The sequence below is a fragment of the Phyllopteryx taeniolatus genome, chromosome 21 (genome assembly GCF_024500385.1).
Source record: "Phyllopteryx taeniolatus isolate TA_2022b chromosome 21, UOR_Ptae_1.2, whole genome shotgun sequence".
NCBI classification, from domain to species: domain Eukaryota; kingdom Metazoa; phylum Chordata; class Actinopteri; order Syngnathiformes; family Syngnathidae; genus Phyllopteryx; species Phyllopteryx taeniolatus.
In genome coordinates this window covers 15419885-15436797 of record NC_084522.1, presented here as the reverse complement: position 1 = coordinate 15436797, position 16913 = coordinate 15419885, and the positions used below count along the sequence as shown (strand labels likewise).

Below are 16913 nucleotides of genomic sequence, written 5' to 3'. Positions count from 1 at the left end.
CAAAAGGCGCATGTCGTTATCGACCTGTGGACATACGTATGCGCAAACTAACCCACTGAGTGCCTGCATATGGGAGTGCCAACATCTCAGATTTTTTTTTTTACCTTATTAGCTATAAAAAGCTTTACAGTATATTCATTAAAACGTAGCAATTAATTTAACCAGAATTATTAATTACAGAAATCAAGTTATGTAATTCATGCACCCCCCCCCCTGTATGCTATAAATGTGCGAATATTTCCCGATTTTCTTGGTAAATTAGTTCCTGTCAGGCACTACTGTCACCACCCATCTGAAACGGCGAAGGACCCCGCTTTATAAAGCTTCGAAAACCATTCGCGCCGCCTCTTTTCTCTTCCGGACAAGCTCTGGCTAACGTGGCTGTGAGAACCAGTACAGTATTGCAACAATTGTCACGAATCTCATGTTTTCTTCTCGAGAATTACAATGAAAGGTAATTAAATACAACATTACACAAAATGCTATCGAAGTGCGACCGCGTGTTCCTTTTTGTTGGGAGCACGTGGTGTCGAGATTTAAGGCAGCGTGCGTTGGTCAACTTCAATGATTTTTTTTTTTGTTTTAAAAAAAAAAATTCTTCAATTTCAGAAATCATTCATGAAGATTTCCTGATGACATCCAGTTTGTCTGTTAAGGGCAAAAAATCCCAGATCGGAGATGGGTGACTGACAAAAGTGGAGGTTATACGTCTTACATTTCTATTCATAAATGTCAAACTGTCGTGTACTTTTACAATGCCAAAACTCAATGTAGATTTTTTTTTTTAAAACGCCCTGGCATTTTTCTTTTCTTCAGGTTTACTCCCCTGGGTGTCATCACCACCACAGTACCGTTGGAACTCTTTGGAACAGCAAACAGAGTCATGTTTGCATGTTTCTTAATCGTGAGTATTTGATGATTATCCCCCCCGAGTTATATGCATTCAATTGCCGCAATGATGATTCACTAGACTAGAGTCTCTGATTGTACAATGAAGCTCTTTCACAGTGCACTGAGCATGCATGCATTTTACTCTGCTTGAATTGTATAGCTGGAACACATTGTTTTACTCTCCTTTTTGTTCTTTCAGGTGTCAAAAGGCCTTCTGTTGAGTTTGCCAAAACCTCAAAGGATGATGGGTACACTAGGCAGTAGGGCAACAAATATTTGTGCCATTGCATGACTGAATGCACAAATTGACAATTTGAAATGTTTATTTATTTTTTTGCAACCAGAGCCAACAATCCTAAAGAATCATCTTGTCGCCACTGACTGTTTTCTGCTCACTTTGTCCGTCATTGCTTTTGTCGAACAAGTGACGTTTGTCATCTTTTGACGTCTAGGGTGGATGAGCGCGACTCATCTGCTACATATTAGATTTATGTTCACATAGAAAATAGGTTTCTTGCTTTTTGCTAAGGAACTTTCCTGTCTGAGCAAGATGACCCCAAAAAAGTACTTTGAGCTTAGGTTGTTCACATTTTTAAAAATGCTTAGGAAAGGTCCCTCGATGCCACCTTTTTAGCAAAGGTTACTCCTGACCAACCTTTATGAAAAGGGAGCGATATTACCTGTTACACAAGGTCTCTTAGGAAAAGTGGAGTTAAATTCATTGCTGGCCTTTTCCATGATCGAAAGAGCGCACCGTTTCATCTCTCCTTAACCTAATGAACAACAAAGGTTACGACAAAGTGGCATAAAGGTTTGATTTGTTTTTCCGAAAAGGTCCCAAGACTGGTTGGAATCTTAAAAACATTAAAAAAAAAAAAACTCTGAGGCTATGCAAGTAATTACATTTTAATCAAATACAAATATTTGAGTTTTTTTTTTTTTTTTAAATAAAATTTTTCATCATGCTACGACATCAACAGATTGGTGTCAGTTTAAACCAAGTCAGTGTTGTTGTTCTGCCCAGTGTACCCACAATGCTTTGGGTTTTATTTCAGAGATGGCGAAGTCCGTACTGGATGTAGTCATGTTCATGGTGGGTGTTGATGACCTCTCACAAGTTGTAATAATTTAATGGTTGCACTGATGATTTACAAGACGAGTCTCTGATTTATACTTGACATTGAAGCTCTTTCCCAGTGCACTGAGCATGCATGCGTTTTACACTTCCCAAATGATATCGATTGAACCGCATGTTTACGCTCTTGTCCTTCAGGTGTCCAAATGGCTGCAATGGGGCAGGTTCCTATGCAAGGTACTTTCTGTCAAAATCAAATCATGTTTCCTACTCTAAATGTGGAGTGATGATTCATAGACTAGAGTCTCTGAAAAGCCTGATGTTGTTTTTCACAGTGCACTGACCACACTTGTTTTAGCCCATGAAATGTGCATCCCACCTCAGTGGTACTCGAAGCACTGCAAAGGTTTACACTGTAATGGAATTACATTGCCGCCCTGTACATTTAAGTTGATGCAGCGCTGCACTGTTTTACTGTCCTAAGTTGAAGTGCGGTGTCACGTGATGGGGCTGCTAACTTCCAAAATATTGTCTCAACGTTTGCTATGGAATTTTGTCACACGATGGTGCTAATTTTTGTCTTGCAGCTCCCGGAAGGATACGGCGTCTTTCAGTGGTACGTACAGTTGAGTTAATAGTTTGATGTGTGAGGCACGCATGCAGTATTAAGGTGCATCTTTGTTAAGGGCGGATGAGTAATGGACAAAACCCTAGCGATGTATTAAAAATGGTCTGTTTGTTCGATGATGATTCATATTCGGTTCGACTGATGTAAAGCTGAAGTTTACTCGCAGCGCACTGAGACGCTCAGACCACTGAGATTATTATTTTTTTTCTTTATGATGATTTTCATGTTGAACAAAATAGATCAACTTTTATTCCCCCACCTCCAAACAGCTAATTGTGAGGCACTCGTCTTGCAGACTGCAGTAGGTTTTGAAAAGGTTGGTGTTATTTTGGTATTCTTTCAGTGATTCTGAATAAGTAACTGAAATGTTAAATTCTGTCTTCCAGGTGCTGAAATGACTTTTGGGCGTTTTCTTGAGCCAGCCATGTTGTCAACTGTTCCATTCATTTTGAAATCAAATAAATTTGAGTCTGCCTTAAAATGGGTTGTGAAGTGTTTTTGGTGTGGTGATTTTAAACCCGGAATCAAATGCTTGAATTTGGACTTTGTATCATGATTAAATAATTTCAATAACTCTTTTGCAAAATGGCAACTCTGAAAATGTGCTTCAGATTTGGCCCTCCCCACATTATCTGCACAGTCGCCTTTCATTGTTTTTCCTTTCAGGATTAAATATGGTATTTTGGACAACAGAGTACTTGATGTAGAGGTAAATTAGATTAAAACTCGCTGGTTGCTTTTTATTTTTTTCTCATTTCAGGATTAAATATGGTATTTTGGACAATAGAGTACTTAATCTAGAGGTAAATTAGATTTAAACTAGCTGGACGATTTTAAGATCTAAACATTACTGGGAATCTATTGATAGTTGACTCGTGATATAAAGCAAACGTGACTATTCAGCTGCGTTAAACTCGTGCAAATGAGTCATGCGAGTATTTAATTTAATTTTTGTTTTTTTTAAACAAAGCATCGAAACGCACAGGTTGAACGGTTTTATTTTGAAAGCCAGCCGGAAGTCCGCCCTCTTTTGTTCTTGTGCACTGCACGCTGTCTTCTAAGACCCGTCAAGCCTGCCGCAGGCCGGATTGGAACGAATTGGAATTTTCTCCATTTGTATCCCGGCAAACCAATGACACGACACCACACGAGCACCAATTGCTGACTTGGTGTCGGTGGCGAGAGAATGGAGAAGTCAAGTTTACCATAAATAGCAAGCGGTGACACCCAGCCAACGTCGATGAAGGTGATCTTTTCGTTCAAGATTAGTTTTCAATTGTGATTTACCATTGGGGCTATTGATGAACTATCCGCATTTTTTTTTCTAAGATGTTTAATAATAGTCATCAGAAGTATTATCAAATCGACCTGACGTAGCCAAGATGTGCATGTGCAGCATTAGCTACACCGAAATGTCTACGTGGGAAGGCACATTTGGAGGCACGACACTTATTTCCAGGTCCACCAAGTGAAGCAGGGCGCTAAACTCTGGAAAAGTTGGCCAAGCTTGCCGAACAATAACTCTGGCGTCTGACAAAAACTTGAAATCAACGCATTGAAGCAGACCCCAATTTACTTCCGGAAGTGGCAAACCTGAACAACGAGTGTTACGGAACCAATATCATCATTTTGTCGACTTGGAAAACGCACAAGGGTGTCGAGAATACAATTACGGAGCTGCACGTTACGTTTTGTATGACTACTGGCAATTAATGTGTTCTCTTTTTTTTAAAGCTCAGACTACTTTCAGAAACCATTTTGGACGAGAAGCGGAGTCTTTTTCCAGTTTCACCGATCTGCAAAAAGTTCCTGTAGGAAACATGACAGCTGTGGTAGGACGAGCATGGAGGTGGGTGCGCTCGTGGGGTAGCAGTCCCCCGTCAGACAAAACTGACGTCTGGAAGCTAAGTACTGCCGCCGCGAGAGAAGACCAAAAGTCTCCAGGAGAGGACGAGTACTGGGAAGCTCAGGAGAAGCTCCAACCTGGGGAAATTGAAGATCTACGTGCAGGGAAGCAAGAAATGGAGACAACTGTTGAACATGTTCCGAGATGGTGGAATAAATATCTCCCGACATCCTTTCTACCCTGGGCAAGGAAAACACAGCCAAGTAGACTCTCGAAAAAAACCCGTCACATCAAGAGTGGCGATGGGGACATTGACGGGGACTTTTCAGACTACGGAACACCTCCTCCTTCCCCGACGCCACGTTCCCAGATCGCGTCCCCCTTTCGTCTCTTTGTGCACAGCCTGAATGTGGAATTGTTTCCGGAGCACTATGAGATCTGCTTCAACTTCCTCCGCCACCTGTTTGACCTGTTCGTGGTGGGATTCCTGTGGATTGTGTCGCCTCCCGTCAAGCTGATCTTGGAAATGTTGGGGATTCAGGGACCGCTGCGGCTTTGGCTCCACGGCATGGCCATGTTTTTGGTGTCCACGGTGGGAATGGCCGGACTGCTTTGGGTGATCCAGGAGCATCTCCCAGAGTTTGCTTTCATCTACGGCGTTGTGCAAGCATTAGTGATCTCCGTCAGCCTGAAGAAGAGTGTCCTCCTTGGATTGGACGAAGAAAAAACAGAAACGGAGGAGGAGAGCGGGCAATCCGAAGACAAGAAAGAAACGCTTGATGCAAGGGACAAAATGAAGACAAGCTAAGCTTCTTGGTAAGTCGAATAACACTTTAGGAAACTGATTAGTTGTATTTGGGCCAAGTCCAACAACCAAAATATCCAGGCTATCTTTGTGCAATTTAGCTTGGTTTACCATTGAAAATCAAGTGGGCAACCAAATGTAACCGCTGACAGAAAAGGCGCATTTGTTCTCTGGAGACCTTTCAGTTTTTCACGTGGCTCTTCAACTCCCGAATGTTTTCGCAGAGGAATTTAGAACGCTGTTGGGCAGATACCACAGATAGCAGATCGTCCGCCGCAAAAAAAAAAAAGGAAAAAAAATGAAAAGTGTGCTTGGCACATCTGCGTTTTGAATGTGTGTTTCTTGGGAATCATAGATGTTGTACCCTCCACATATTAAGACCCCCTAGATTCATTGGCAGATATTTTTGGTGAAGTTCCTCTTGTCCCCTAAAGCATTGTGGGTAAAATTCAACATTTCATTCATCAACCTCCCTAGTTCCCAGTTGTCACTCAAATCTCATGCCTTGTGCTGTAATCTCAACTGTATAGAAACAAAGGATAAAAGAACACAGAAATGTGATTTAAAAAAAAAACAAAAAACAACTTGCCAAGATCATTGTTTGTTTTGAGGACCCGAGATTACAAACTTGATTCGTTTCCCAATAAAGAGTTACCGAGCAACGTGAGTTACGACAGATGGAAAAAGCTGTACGTATTGTATTCTATGTATGTATTGTATGACAAATAACAAATCAGGTAAGTGTTAAAATAGGGACTGACAAGCTTTTAAAGCACACTGGGAAAAAAACGCTTACGCGGCGAATCTATCCTATTGCTCGTGAAAACATTACTGTACTTAATTAAAGACAGTTTTAACTCTTTTTTTAAAAAAAAATACATTTTCAGCAAGACAAAAAGACTAAGATCCAAGATCTTACTTTAATCTGATCAAGTCAATTTATACTAATTTAATTGGCAGATCCCCCCCCCCCCCCCCACACACACACTTATTTTAGGGACAAGCTGTCTTGTTTTGTACATTTTTTAAAAAACTTGTTTTGATCCCACAGTGCAGATAGTCTTGTGGTTTTGTGCAAGCCTCGTCATGCACGATCTCGTTGTGCTGCAGGGGCGTAACCGGGCGTGGAAATGTTAAGACCCCCCCCCCCCCCCCCCCCCCCCCCAAAAAAAAAAAAAAAAAATCGCTTGGAATGTTTGTGTTGTGAGCAAAAGTGATTTGACTACCTTATTTGTACTCTTAATAATAATTGTTACAGAATTCTATGTCGCAGCGGGAATGGAATGTGCCGCATTTGCAGTTTCTGTTTTGGCGACCTTTGGATTCTTTGTTCCAGGATAGGAGTTTGACTGTTCTCCTCGTGCTCGCGTGCATTGTCTTCAGGTGCTCATCCGCATTCCAAAAACCTGCATGTTAGGTTAATTGAAGACTAATTGTAATATACTGTACAATTGACATGGGTGCGAGTGAAAATGGGTGGATAGCTCTTAGTTCCTTCCTATCAATAATGCAGTGCACATGGATTTGGAACCAATTGTTCCTTGTGTAAGTTTCTGCCCTGTCACATGTGATCGATGCACCTTAACGATACAGACAGAAAGACCAAGCGTCAACGACGGTTTAGTCTTAGTGGGATTGTTAAACGTTCTTCCATCTCAGTTGTCTCCAAATCCACATTAACCACGGTGTACTCTCTGCCACAGGTGGTGATTGGTTGGTGGTTGAACATCAACGGAGCCAGAAGAGTGGATTTTCTCGCACCACTCTCAAGCTGTTTGGCGTAAAATTGTTATTGCACATTTATTACAGACTTGCACACATCTTATTCAAGTTACTCAATGGATCCCGTCATCTACCACTTTGGGAGACTTTTGCATGTTCTTGAAATGCCCCTTCAGCCAAAGATTTGTGAGATTCTTTGTTGCAGTTTTGGCTCTTTTGTGTCTGCTTTCATTTGTGTATACTTTTTCATGTGTAGCAATGAGCCTGTGTGTCTCCTTTGGCTGTATTTTCAAAAATTACAGCAGGTTCTGTCCAAAAAAAAAAAAAAAAAGGAGATTAACAAATATAATGCACAGAGGGCACCGAAGTAAGAGCCACTATACCAGCACATGGAGACAGCGTTTTCTGCAGGCTGTTCTTTTTTTTTTTTTTTTTTAAAAGCCATGACTTGCAAAGCCAGCCAGGAAACAAATATATGCTCAACACAGCATCATATCAGGCAGCAACAGATCCCATGTATCAATTCAAAAGCTGAGGTTTGTCAACTTTATTTTTATTTTTTTAAACTTCAGTGGAACCCCCAAAGTCATCAATGTATTCTGTTCAGTCTCGCTTGTTGACTTCCAGGTTGTTCTCAATTGAAACCACAAGTTCCCATAGGAAGGTAAAGTGAATTTGGTCATTTCAGGCTCAAAGTGTTACTCATAAAAGCTTGCATTGGCAGTGTTAATGTGACTAAATGCCAAAATAGTGTAAAAACTATTTAAACCATGCATAACTAAATAAAACTGAAATAAAGTAAAACTACTCAGCCTTTGGAAATGTGTGTCACCAACCATTTGCTGAAAAACTCACCTTCTAAGATGCCACAAATTGGCGCCAAAGCCCTGTCGAAATCGGAAAGGAGTACAGCAATTGGTCCAGGGACATTGAAGTGATACTTTGTATGTAGGGGAGGAGCTAAGTTGAGCCTGGGTTGTTCGTGGAAGCTCCGAAGAGTCTTGGCTGTGTGTGTGCAGGTACGCATGCACTTCGGGTGCATTTTCAAAGCTGTAAAGTTATTTGTTTTTTAACGGTAATTTTGTAAGCTTAGTTTGAAATTGAATAAACTGATTTGGCACCCTACTTCAATATAAATATCAGCAATTCTAAACATTTCGAGGTGGGGGCTTCAATTAGTTTTCCCCTATTCGCGGCAGGCAAATATTGGGGCATAACTATAGTGCTATAATATCACATTTAGTGGTGTTTTATTGATATTGCCGGAGTTAGGAGTTGTATGCCATTCAAAAAAAATATATATATATATGGATAAAGCAAAAGTCTTAAGATGCTCAATGGGCAAAAAATGCTGGCTCCAAATTATTCCACCTTTATGGCGCTCGACTTCCGAGGTTCCGCTGTAGTTTTATCTACATTGAGCCCCTCATTATGACACGAAACCGCCTCTTTTGGAATGTTTGAGTTATGTAATCAGGTTGACTGCGTCACCACCCTTATGTTTGGTGTCTGTTACTGTGGTTACAGAGCTCCACTTTTCATTGTATCTGTTCAAATAACATTTATTTGGATTGTTCTGTTCAGCTACTCATTAAAAAAAAAAAAGGGAATGCAGTAGATTTATATAGAGGGGTTTGGTTTTACTACACATCCTTTATATGTCAATTAGTGCTCTTATTAATTGTGCATTGTTTAATAAGTGCATGCCGACAGACATCCTGAACACGAGACTGACGCTCAATGCTTAGCAATCCTCTGATTGAAGCCATCACTGTCCTTTGCCGTGACTTAACAATATTCCATCCTTCTGACATAATTTGCTCAATCGAATGCAATATAAAACAAGTTCACAACATGCATGTTTTTATCTTATAAATTGCATCTGCCAACGATGATCTTCAGTAATGGTGGTATCACAGTTATGTGATGGTTTGGTCTTTAAAAAAAAAAAATGGCAGGTTTTGAATTACATCCAAGACAAGAGTTATAAAGTTACACTCGAAAACAGTTGATGCGCTGTAAGAAAAGTATTCATTTAACGTTTTATTGCGATGTTTATCTTGTGTAGACGAATTGAAAGAGGCCAAAAAAATACACGTTTGACGACCGCAAAGTTGATCATCTCAGGATGACGCAAACTCCCAACAGCCATAGGCATGTTGTTAAATGAATACGTCTCCGACATAGCTGGTAGGTAAGTTTATATCCCGTGCCATAAAACCAGCAGAGCTTGTACATAAAAACCTCGATACTATATTGCAGGATCCTGTGCCGTGATTGTTCTCATTATATGCTTGAAAACAGCTAATTTGGAGATATCTCACAATTCAATACATTTTATTGTTGTGGCACAACACATAGAATCCCCCCCCCCCTCCCTTATTTTCCTTTTCTCCTATATTCATATATAATTCGAAAAATGACAGGTTGCCTTTTATCAAGTTAAAATGGGTGCGCTAACTGATTGGTGTTACCAGCCCAGCCCCTTCAAACTTCCATGTTCAAATAATTATGCATATTGAGTTCATGTTCAGTAAACATTTAGAAATTCTGTTATTCTGGCAAAGCTTTTGCATATGTTGTTTCTCCTGTCCTTCTATATCACTCATATCAATCTTAGTCAAGTAAGAAAATGACTTAAGTTTGATCAATTGCATGGACTGTTTAGGACAACGGACAAAAACAGCATATGCTTAATAATTGAATGCCCATTGGTTCAATGAGACGGGTTTTTGTTTTCCAACATGTACTTGGAAGTGGACACATTGCAGTTATGATGCTGATGCGATGTATCTTAACAGTGTACTGTTACTGAATAAAATGGATGGAATTTCTTTTAGTAATGTGCAGATCTCTTGAGTTTTAGTTGGGCTGATGTTAATTTGAATTAAAAAGCAAAACTACAGCAGACAGACCTCGAAAGTAAACATTCCCTGTTAACATCACTTTTCATTCAAAATTGACCTCGAACTTCAAAAGAAGCAGCACGTGTGTTTATACTTTGTTTTTACATTTCGCTTTGGGAGTCAGTCTTTTTGATGACGGTATTTGCCTACTCTTTAGCTCCATTCATTACTTATATTTTGAAGCACATCGTGCTTCCTCGTGCTCCTTTACACTTACAAATGTGTTATTATGGAATGCACAACAGAGAAAACACGACCACATCACCGTTCAAAACTTTAATTCACATTCAGTTGGATCTCATTACGCTTAATTGTATTTACAGAAATGTGCATTACCAGGACAAGACCAATGTACATATTGTATCACTGTGCATGGGAGGCAAAGGTACGTATAATACAGAAAATGAAATGAATGCATGATCCACAGAACGTGTTGCGATGTTCAGTGACGTGAATTCTCTCAGATCCGAGACACGAGCACAAAGCTTGCACCCTCACCTCTTGTCTTCTCCCGTTGACATACAGGAATGGATGTCTCATCATGGAACCCTCTTAGACAAATCTAAAATTACATGAGCCAGTCCACATAGCACAGCAGAAAAAGCACTATCACCCTTCCTCTATATATCTCTATATATAGATATATAAAAAACAACCAATATTCTGATGCATGTCATAATTTGTTGAACTGTCTGTCCAAAGAAAGGAGATACACATGCAAATGAAAAGCTTTTAAAAGTATCAACGCTTCGGTTCATTAAACCTCACACAGTCAGGAAAAAAAAATATGAAGTGACCGGTAGACTATAAATAGAACATTGCTTTCCAATGAAGAAAGCCTGTCCCGTTGTGCACTGAATCCATTCAAAAACAAAAGAAAACTTTGTTTTATTTAAAAAAACAAACAAAAAAAAACACACACACACACACACAAGCAATTCACTAACAAACATAGTGTTTGTTTTTCAGTTAATAAGAACAATACACTAAAGTGTAACTGGTGGACAGTGCTGAACTGGTAGCTTATGGACAGAGTTTATTAATTCATTTGTTTTATGCTGGATGTATTTTTTTTTCCATTTCAATCTTTCTCCCTTGTCTCATAGTTGGACAAGTCCATAATTACAAAAAAGTCAACTGTCTTTGTCTGTCTGCACAGTGTTTACTTTGAACCTGTGAAATCAAAGACGGGCCTCTATTAAAATTGTCATAAACTATATCTGTCCAATGAAAAGCACGAACTGTAAAATTGTGTGATTTTACTTTTCTTTATTTTGTGGAAGTGGGGGGTGGGGGGGCTGAATCAAAAAAAAAATAAAGGCTAGTTGTAATCTTGCTTGTTTTATTGTATTTGGTCACCTGCATTATGTTGAGGGATTTAACAAAAATGTCCTCGATTGACTATTGGCACAATTAACTACGAAGTAATCGGTTAACTGTTTGGAAATGTTTTGAATAGAACGGGATGGTTATCGCTCTGAAAGTTCTTTCCATGCCATTGTTGTACTGCGTCAAATAATGTGCAGGGGCGTTTCCAGCTCATGTTGTACTTTAGACATCCAACTCAGTAGTCGAGAGACTCAACAGTGCCTTGCTCCTCGTTGCATCATTACACATTGAGCAACAATCAATGCCACACAATTGTCAGACTACTTTATGATCAAATAATCAATTAGTTTGCCCATTCCTAATGAATTTTCGCAGTGAAATTGTAAAAGTTTTGGTAGTTAGAGGTGTTTGTATTGTATACTGCGGGGCAAAAAAAGTATTTAGTCTGCCACCAATTGTGCAAGTTCTCCCACTTAAAAAGATGAGAGAGGCCTGTCATTTTCATCATAGGTATACCTCACCTATGAGAGACCAAATGAGGGGAGGGGGGAGGAATCCAGAAAAATCACATTTTCTGACTTTTAAATAATTTATTAGCAAATTATGGTGGAAATAAGTATTTGGTCACCTACAAACAAGCAAGATTTCTGGCTCTCACAGACCTGGAACTTCTTCTTTAAGCGTCTCCTCTGTCCTCCACTCGTTACCTACATTAATGGCACCTGTTCGAACTCGTTATCAGTATAAAAGACACCTGTTCACAACCTTAAACAGTCACACTCCAAACTCCACTATGGCCAAGACCAAAGAGATGTTAAAGGACACCAGAAACAAAATTGTAGACCTGCACCAGGCTGGGAAGACTGAATCTGCAATAGGTAAGCAGCTTGCTGTGAAGAAATCAACTGTTATTTGAAAATGGAAGACATACAAGACCACTGATAATCTCACTCGATCTGGGGCTCCACGTAAGATCTCACCCCGTGGGGTCAAAATGATCACAAGAGCGGTGAACAAAAATCCCAGAACCACACGGGGGGGAACTTGTGAATGAGCTGCAGCCCCCCTGCTTAAGCCAGTACATGTCCAAGCCCGTCTGAAGTTTGCTCGAGAGCATTTGGATGATCCCGAAGAGGATTGGGAGAATGTCGTATGGTCAGATGAAACCAAAATAGAACTTTTTGGTAAAAAGTCAACTTGTTGTGTTTGGAGGAGAAATAATGCTGAGTTGCATCCAAAGAACACCATACCTACTGTGAAACATGGCGGTGGAAACATCATGCTTTGGGGCTGTGTTTCTGCAAAGTAACCAGGACGACTGATCCGTGTAATGGAAAGAATGAATGGGGCCATGTATCGTTGAGATTTTGAGTGAAAACCTCCTTCCATCAGCAAGGGCATTGAAGATGAAACGTGGCTTGGTCTTTCATGATGACAATGATCCCAAACACGCCGCGTGGGCAACGAAGGAGTGGCTTCGTAAGGAGCATTACAAGGTCTTTGAGTGGCCTAGCCAGTCTCTACCATAATTTGCTAATAAATTATTTAAAAATCAGACAGTGATTTTCTGGATTAAATTTTTCCCCTCATAGTATATTTCTGTGGTGTGTATGATCAAGCGCAAAATACATGACATCATTTTACTGTGCAAGTCCTTGTCCATTTTCAGAAGTCTTAACGCATAGAACCACACACTCCCTTCTACAGGTGTGTGTAAGTCAGAAAGTTGACCTCAAACTCATGGCAGTTTTTGTGTATCAATTGAAATGAAAATGATGATAAATGTTTATTGAGAGTCCTGTTTGTAGCAAGCAAGAAGGCTTTAACCATAAAATGGCTGAAAAGAGACATACAGTACCTACTATAAACCACCGGAATGCTGATGTTTACAGTATGTACATATGAAGAGAATCACACCTAAAGATGTCAAGTGTATATCTTCGTAGAAAAGTCGTCAAAATGGATTACCGATGTTCTTAACTTTCAGGCTTGATTTTGTATAATGTGTCTTCAAACTTGATCGCACACAAGTGCATTAATATGGACGTGTGGATTAAATGTGAGTCGAGTGATGGATCCTCCCCTGCTGCTCGCTCTGATATTGTTTTTATTTGTCATGTCTTTTTGAAAAAGTCAATTAGAAGAAAGTTTATCGCTATAACACAGCTTGTCAAGATGGGGAGCGTTTGTGAAAAGGGGTGAGCAGATTTACATCTGGGCTCTGTGTGCTTTATGGTTCAAGTAGCCTGTGTGGAAGATGGCATGAAGTTTGTCTCTCTCTCTCTATGATGGCCGATCTTAATGTTTGACTGCAAGCCTGTGCCAATGTCGTGATGAAGAACGCCCTCCCTCCATCCAAATACCCTGCCACTCACCCCTTTGCAGGGCTACCTAATGAGCATGTGACCTTCCAGATTTAGGGGGCGCAGTGGGTCCCCCGCCCTCCGTCTGTCCGTGATCCCTCCGTCCGTGGCCCAGGATGCACTGCGCGCTGCCACACCCTTCCTCGTCGTCATCTCCCTCGCTTTCAGAGGACGACTCGCCAAACTGTCGAGGCTTCTCATAAATGCAGCAGCCTGAAACATTACAGCAGATCAAGGTGAGCCTCCAAAATGAAGCCTTAACTCCCAAAGTCAGAAATACACCTGCAAACGTTAGTTTGGTTATAAATACCAACTAAAGGGAGGCTGTGATAAAAATAGCATGTAAGGACGTAATCATGCTGTGGAACACAATCCAGCCATCCATTTTCTGTACTGCTTAACCTCACTAGGATCTCAGGTGGGCTTGCAGCCTAGCCCAGCTGACTTCGGGCGAGACGTGGGGGACAACTTGCACTGGTCTCCGGTCAACCGCAGGCCACATTTAGACAAACGGGGATGAGAGTTAAACGGGGTATCTGTCTGTCTGTTGTTGTTGCGCTGTCAGTTAGTTTGATTTGGAAAGTAAAAGGAAACGAGCCGCTTTCGTATCCTCATCTCATTATTTACCGCACATCCCCAACGTGAACATGAATGAATAAAGGTTTTCACTATTGACTAATGGGACCAGAGCCACGTCATTTGGGGAAACTGAGAGCAAGTCCCAGGTACAGTCAGGCACCTAAATCAGAATCAGAATCATCTTTGTTTGCCAAGTATGTCCAAGGCATTGGCACAATTTTCATCTTTCTGACTCTAAACTCCACCACAATTGATTTCAAATGAAATGAACAAGATGTGCTTTTACTGGAGACTTTCAGGTTAATTTGAGGGTATTTATATCCAACAGTGCCTGCTGTTTTTAAGGCACCAAAAGTAATGGGACAAATTAACAATCATAAATTGAATACAGTGGATCCTGCATACTTGCGGTTTGTCATCTAGGGATTCACCTATTTGCTGATTTATTTACCAATCTTTCTTTTTTTGGGGGGGAACCAACCCTACAAAATGCTTGGTAGTTTATCCCTGTTTATTAAAGACTTTTTTTGGCTTAAAAAAAAAGAACAAAAAATATACTTTTTTTTTTTTTTTTTTAATGCAATTATAATTGGTGTCAATTATCTGCAGATTTTCGTTATTTGTGGTGTGGCCCGGTCCCTATCCCCAGTCCACTGTACTAGGTTGCAAATCCTGTGCAGTCAATTACAGCCCTACGTCTGGAACGCATAGACATCACCAGACGATGGATTTCATCCCTGGTGATGTTCTGCCAGACTGCAACTGTCTTCAGTTCCTGCTTGTTGCTGGGACATTTTACCTTCAGCTAGTGAAATGCTTTCACAATGGTTGAGGTCAGTGTCTATCTGCGCTGTGAAGAACTGTCCAATGGGTTCTGAAGCATTTGGCTGAATATGAGCAGATAATATTGCTAGAAACACATCAGAATTTATCCTGCTGCTTTTGTCAGCAGTCACATCATCAATAAATACAATGGGAGCAGTTCCATTGGCAGCAATGCATGTCCACGTGGCCATGGAACAGCCGAGCAGCCAATTGTCCCATTACTTTTGGTCCCTTACAAAGTGGGAGGCGCAAATACAACCTAGTGTAATTCCTACAGCGTTCAATTGATTTGGACGTAATTACCCTCAAATTAATCTGAAAGTCTGCAATTGAAGCACAAAAGATGAGAATTGTGTCCCAGTATTTAAGGACCTGACTGAAAGCAACATTTTAATGAGTTGGCATTGTCTCCAACGCCTAGAAAGGAAACTGCTGTTTTAAGTGCAGCAGAAATAAGAACGAATAATGACGATACTACTGAGATATGAGCACAAGGAAGAGGTACTCACATTTTGAAGACCTCCTCCCCAGGTGCTCATTGTCAACTGTGTCACTGGACCATTCCACCTTTTTCTCAGTTTTCCTCTTCCTAAGCTTGATTGTCAAACTGCGTCCCTCCTGGAAACGCAGAAAAATACAGCACATGGACAAAAGCAATAACTTTTGATCGGTTATGGTTGAACAAGACCCCTTCCTAAATGTAATTCCGCATCATTCCAAAACATTTTTGCACAATCAATGGGAACAGTTTCGAGGTCCTTTTCTGTTTGCAACATGACTGCGTCTCGATGCACAAAGCAAGGCCAGTAAAGGGAGTTTGGTGTAAACCAATTTGACTTTACTCATGTGAACCCTTTATTATCTGCTTACATGCATTCACTTACCTGCTCAGGCCCTCCTATGTGGCGTTTGCATGTTCTCACCCGTGTTTGCGTGGGGTTTCTGGGGGTATATTGTTTTCATTACCCCCCCCTCCAAAAAAAAATAAAAACATGCACGCCAGTAACAAACTAGGTTATGGTTCCAATCTACTTTACACTGCTTGGACAAATTCACAGAGCATAAGGCCCAATAACTAATGGTAGCAACTAGCAAGAATTATTGTAGCACAGTTCCCCACCGGGGAAACGTGGCTGTCACACACCCATAAAATGTGTCGGATTGTGACCTAATACGCCCCAGCATATTCCGACAAGAGAATGAATAATGTGCGAATAGAAATGCTGTATGCAATATGCTCTTCTTCAATGTGCGTAACATGCCAATTTGAATATCCCGTGAGGCTTGTCATGCTATTGGCGTTCTGGGAAGGTACAAGATCGGCCTTGTTTAGCAGCTGGAAAGTTTATGAGCCATTGTATTGACGGTAAGGCGTATTCGTCCCAAAACTAAATGCCTTGGCCGAGCAGTCGTTGGTGGTTTACCTGCTGGGGCGGTGGCGGTGTGCTGGTTTGAACAGTCTCCGTTATCGTCTCACTTGACGTCCCAGGAACCTCCGCCATCCCTGGAGCTCGTTTGCTAACGCCAAGGTTAGCTAACCTTTACTGTGGATTTCGAACAATCGGTGTTTACAGCGTATCCTAAAATCTTCAATAACAACCAATGGTTGTCAATAAAATCAAAGATGGGGAGAAACGTTGAGGAAAGTCGGACATGAGCTGTTGAGCACTCTGATGGAATGGGATGTGGCCAACCTATTTAGTCAATGTTCAACAATAGTGAGTTAAACTCGGAACGGAAATGTATTATTGTGCTGTCGAAGGTCTACGTACCTTTATGCACACGTTCTGTAAATAAATCACGATATGCCGGGACATGAAATAAAACGCAGTAAGTACTTGTGAATTTCCATAATAACAAATATTTTGTCTTAATCGTGCTTTTACAGTTCAACGCTGGAAATGTTTTATTTTGAAAGGCCAACAGGCTCATCTATTTCAGTTT

General features: G+C 40.7%; 2 protein-coding genes, 1 long non-coding RNA gene and 1 other non-coding gene across 7 annotated transcripts; 3 read left to right on the top strand and 1 right to left on the bottom strand.

Moving 5' to 3' along the window:
* Nucleotides 1–325: 325 nt before the first annotated feature.
* Nucleotides 326–2974, top strand: LOC133471174 (uncharacterized). The gene is made up of 6 exons (XR_009786140.1): nucleotides 326–454; nucleotides 610–701; nucleotides 817–904; nucleotides 1091–1984; nucleotides 2165–2203; nucleotides 2554–2974. It is a non-coding gene; the product is annotated as an uncharacterized LOC133471174 (long non-coding RNA).
* Nucleotides 2246–2312, top strand: LOC133471548 (small nucleolar RNA SNORD52). The gene has a single exon (XR_009786247.1). It is a non-coding gene; the product is annotated as a small nucleolar RNA SNORD52 (small nucleolar RNA).
* A 632-nt stretch (nucleotides 2975–3606) lies between the features above and the next one.
* On the top strand, nucleotides 3607–9806 carry c21h6orf47 (chromosome 21 C6orf47 homolog). Of its 3 annotated transcripts, none has more exons than XM_061760463.1 (3): nucleotides 3607–3840; nucleotides 4334–5256; nucleotides 6949–9806. In XM_061760463.1, the coding sequence occupies exons 1-2, from the start codon at nucleotides 3835–3837 to the stop codon at nucleotides 5246–5248; spliced, it is 921 nt and encodes a 306-aa protein (XP_061616447.1). In that variant the 5' UTR covers nucleotides 3607–3834; the 3' UTR covers nucleotides 5249–5256; nucleotides 6949–9806. The 3 variants fall into 3 exon arrangements, with proteins under 3 accessions (XP_061616447.1, XP_061616448.1, XP_061616446.1); XM_061760464.1 differs by having other exon boundaries at nucleotides 3608–3840; nucleotides 4329–5256; XM_061760462.1 differs by having other exon boundaries at nucleotides 3608–5256.
* Nucleotides 9807–10134: 328 nt separating this feature from the next.
* ppp1r11 (protein phosphatase 1, regulatory (inhibitor) subunit 11) lies at nucleotides 10135–16876 on the bottom strand. 2 transcript variants are annotated; one of them, XM_061760470.1, is made up of 4 exons: nucleotides 16742–16876; nucleotides 16394–16663; nucleotides 15479–15587; nucleotides 10135–13778 (listed from the first exon to the last, which is right to left on the bottom strand). In XM_061760470.1, the coding sequence occupies exons 2-4, from the start codon at nucleotides 16469–16471 to the stop codon at nucleotides 13594–13596; spliced, it is 372 nt and encodes a 123-aa protein (XP_061616454.1). In that variant the 5' UTR covers nucleotides 16472–16663; nucleotides 16742–16876; the 3' UTR covers nucleotides 10135–13593. The 2 variants fall into 2 exon arrangements, with proteins under 2 accessions (XP_061616454.1, XP_061616453.1); XM_061760469.1 differs by lacking the exon at nucleotides 16742–16876 and having other exon boundaries at nucleotides 16394–16698.
* Between the last annotated feature and the right edge of the window lie 37 nt (nucleotides 16877–16913).

Bases quoted from the DNA above. Each gene is read 5' to 3' on its own strand.
- c21h6orf47 (XM_061760462.1), top strand. From the start codon at position 4,307: ATGTGTTCTCTTTTTTTTAAAGCTCAGACTACTTTCAGAAACCATTTT.
- ppp1r11 (XM_061760470.1), bottom strand. From the start codon at position 16,471: ATGGCGGAGGTTCCTGGGACGTCAAGTGAGACGATAACGGAGACTGTT. The intron at 15,588-16,393 runs GTAAACCACCAA...CTGCGTTTCCAG, and splicing joins CACCGCCACCGCCCCAGCAG to GAGGGACGCAGTTTGACAAT. The intron at 13,779-15,478 runs GTGAGTACCTCT...GTAATGTTTCAG, and splicing joins GGGGAGGAGGTCTTCAAAAT to GCTGCTGCATTTATGAGAAG.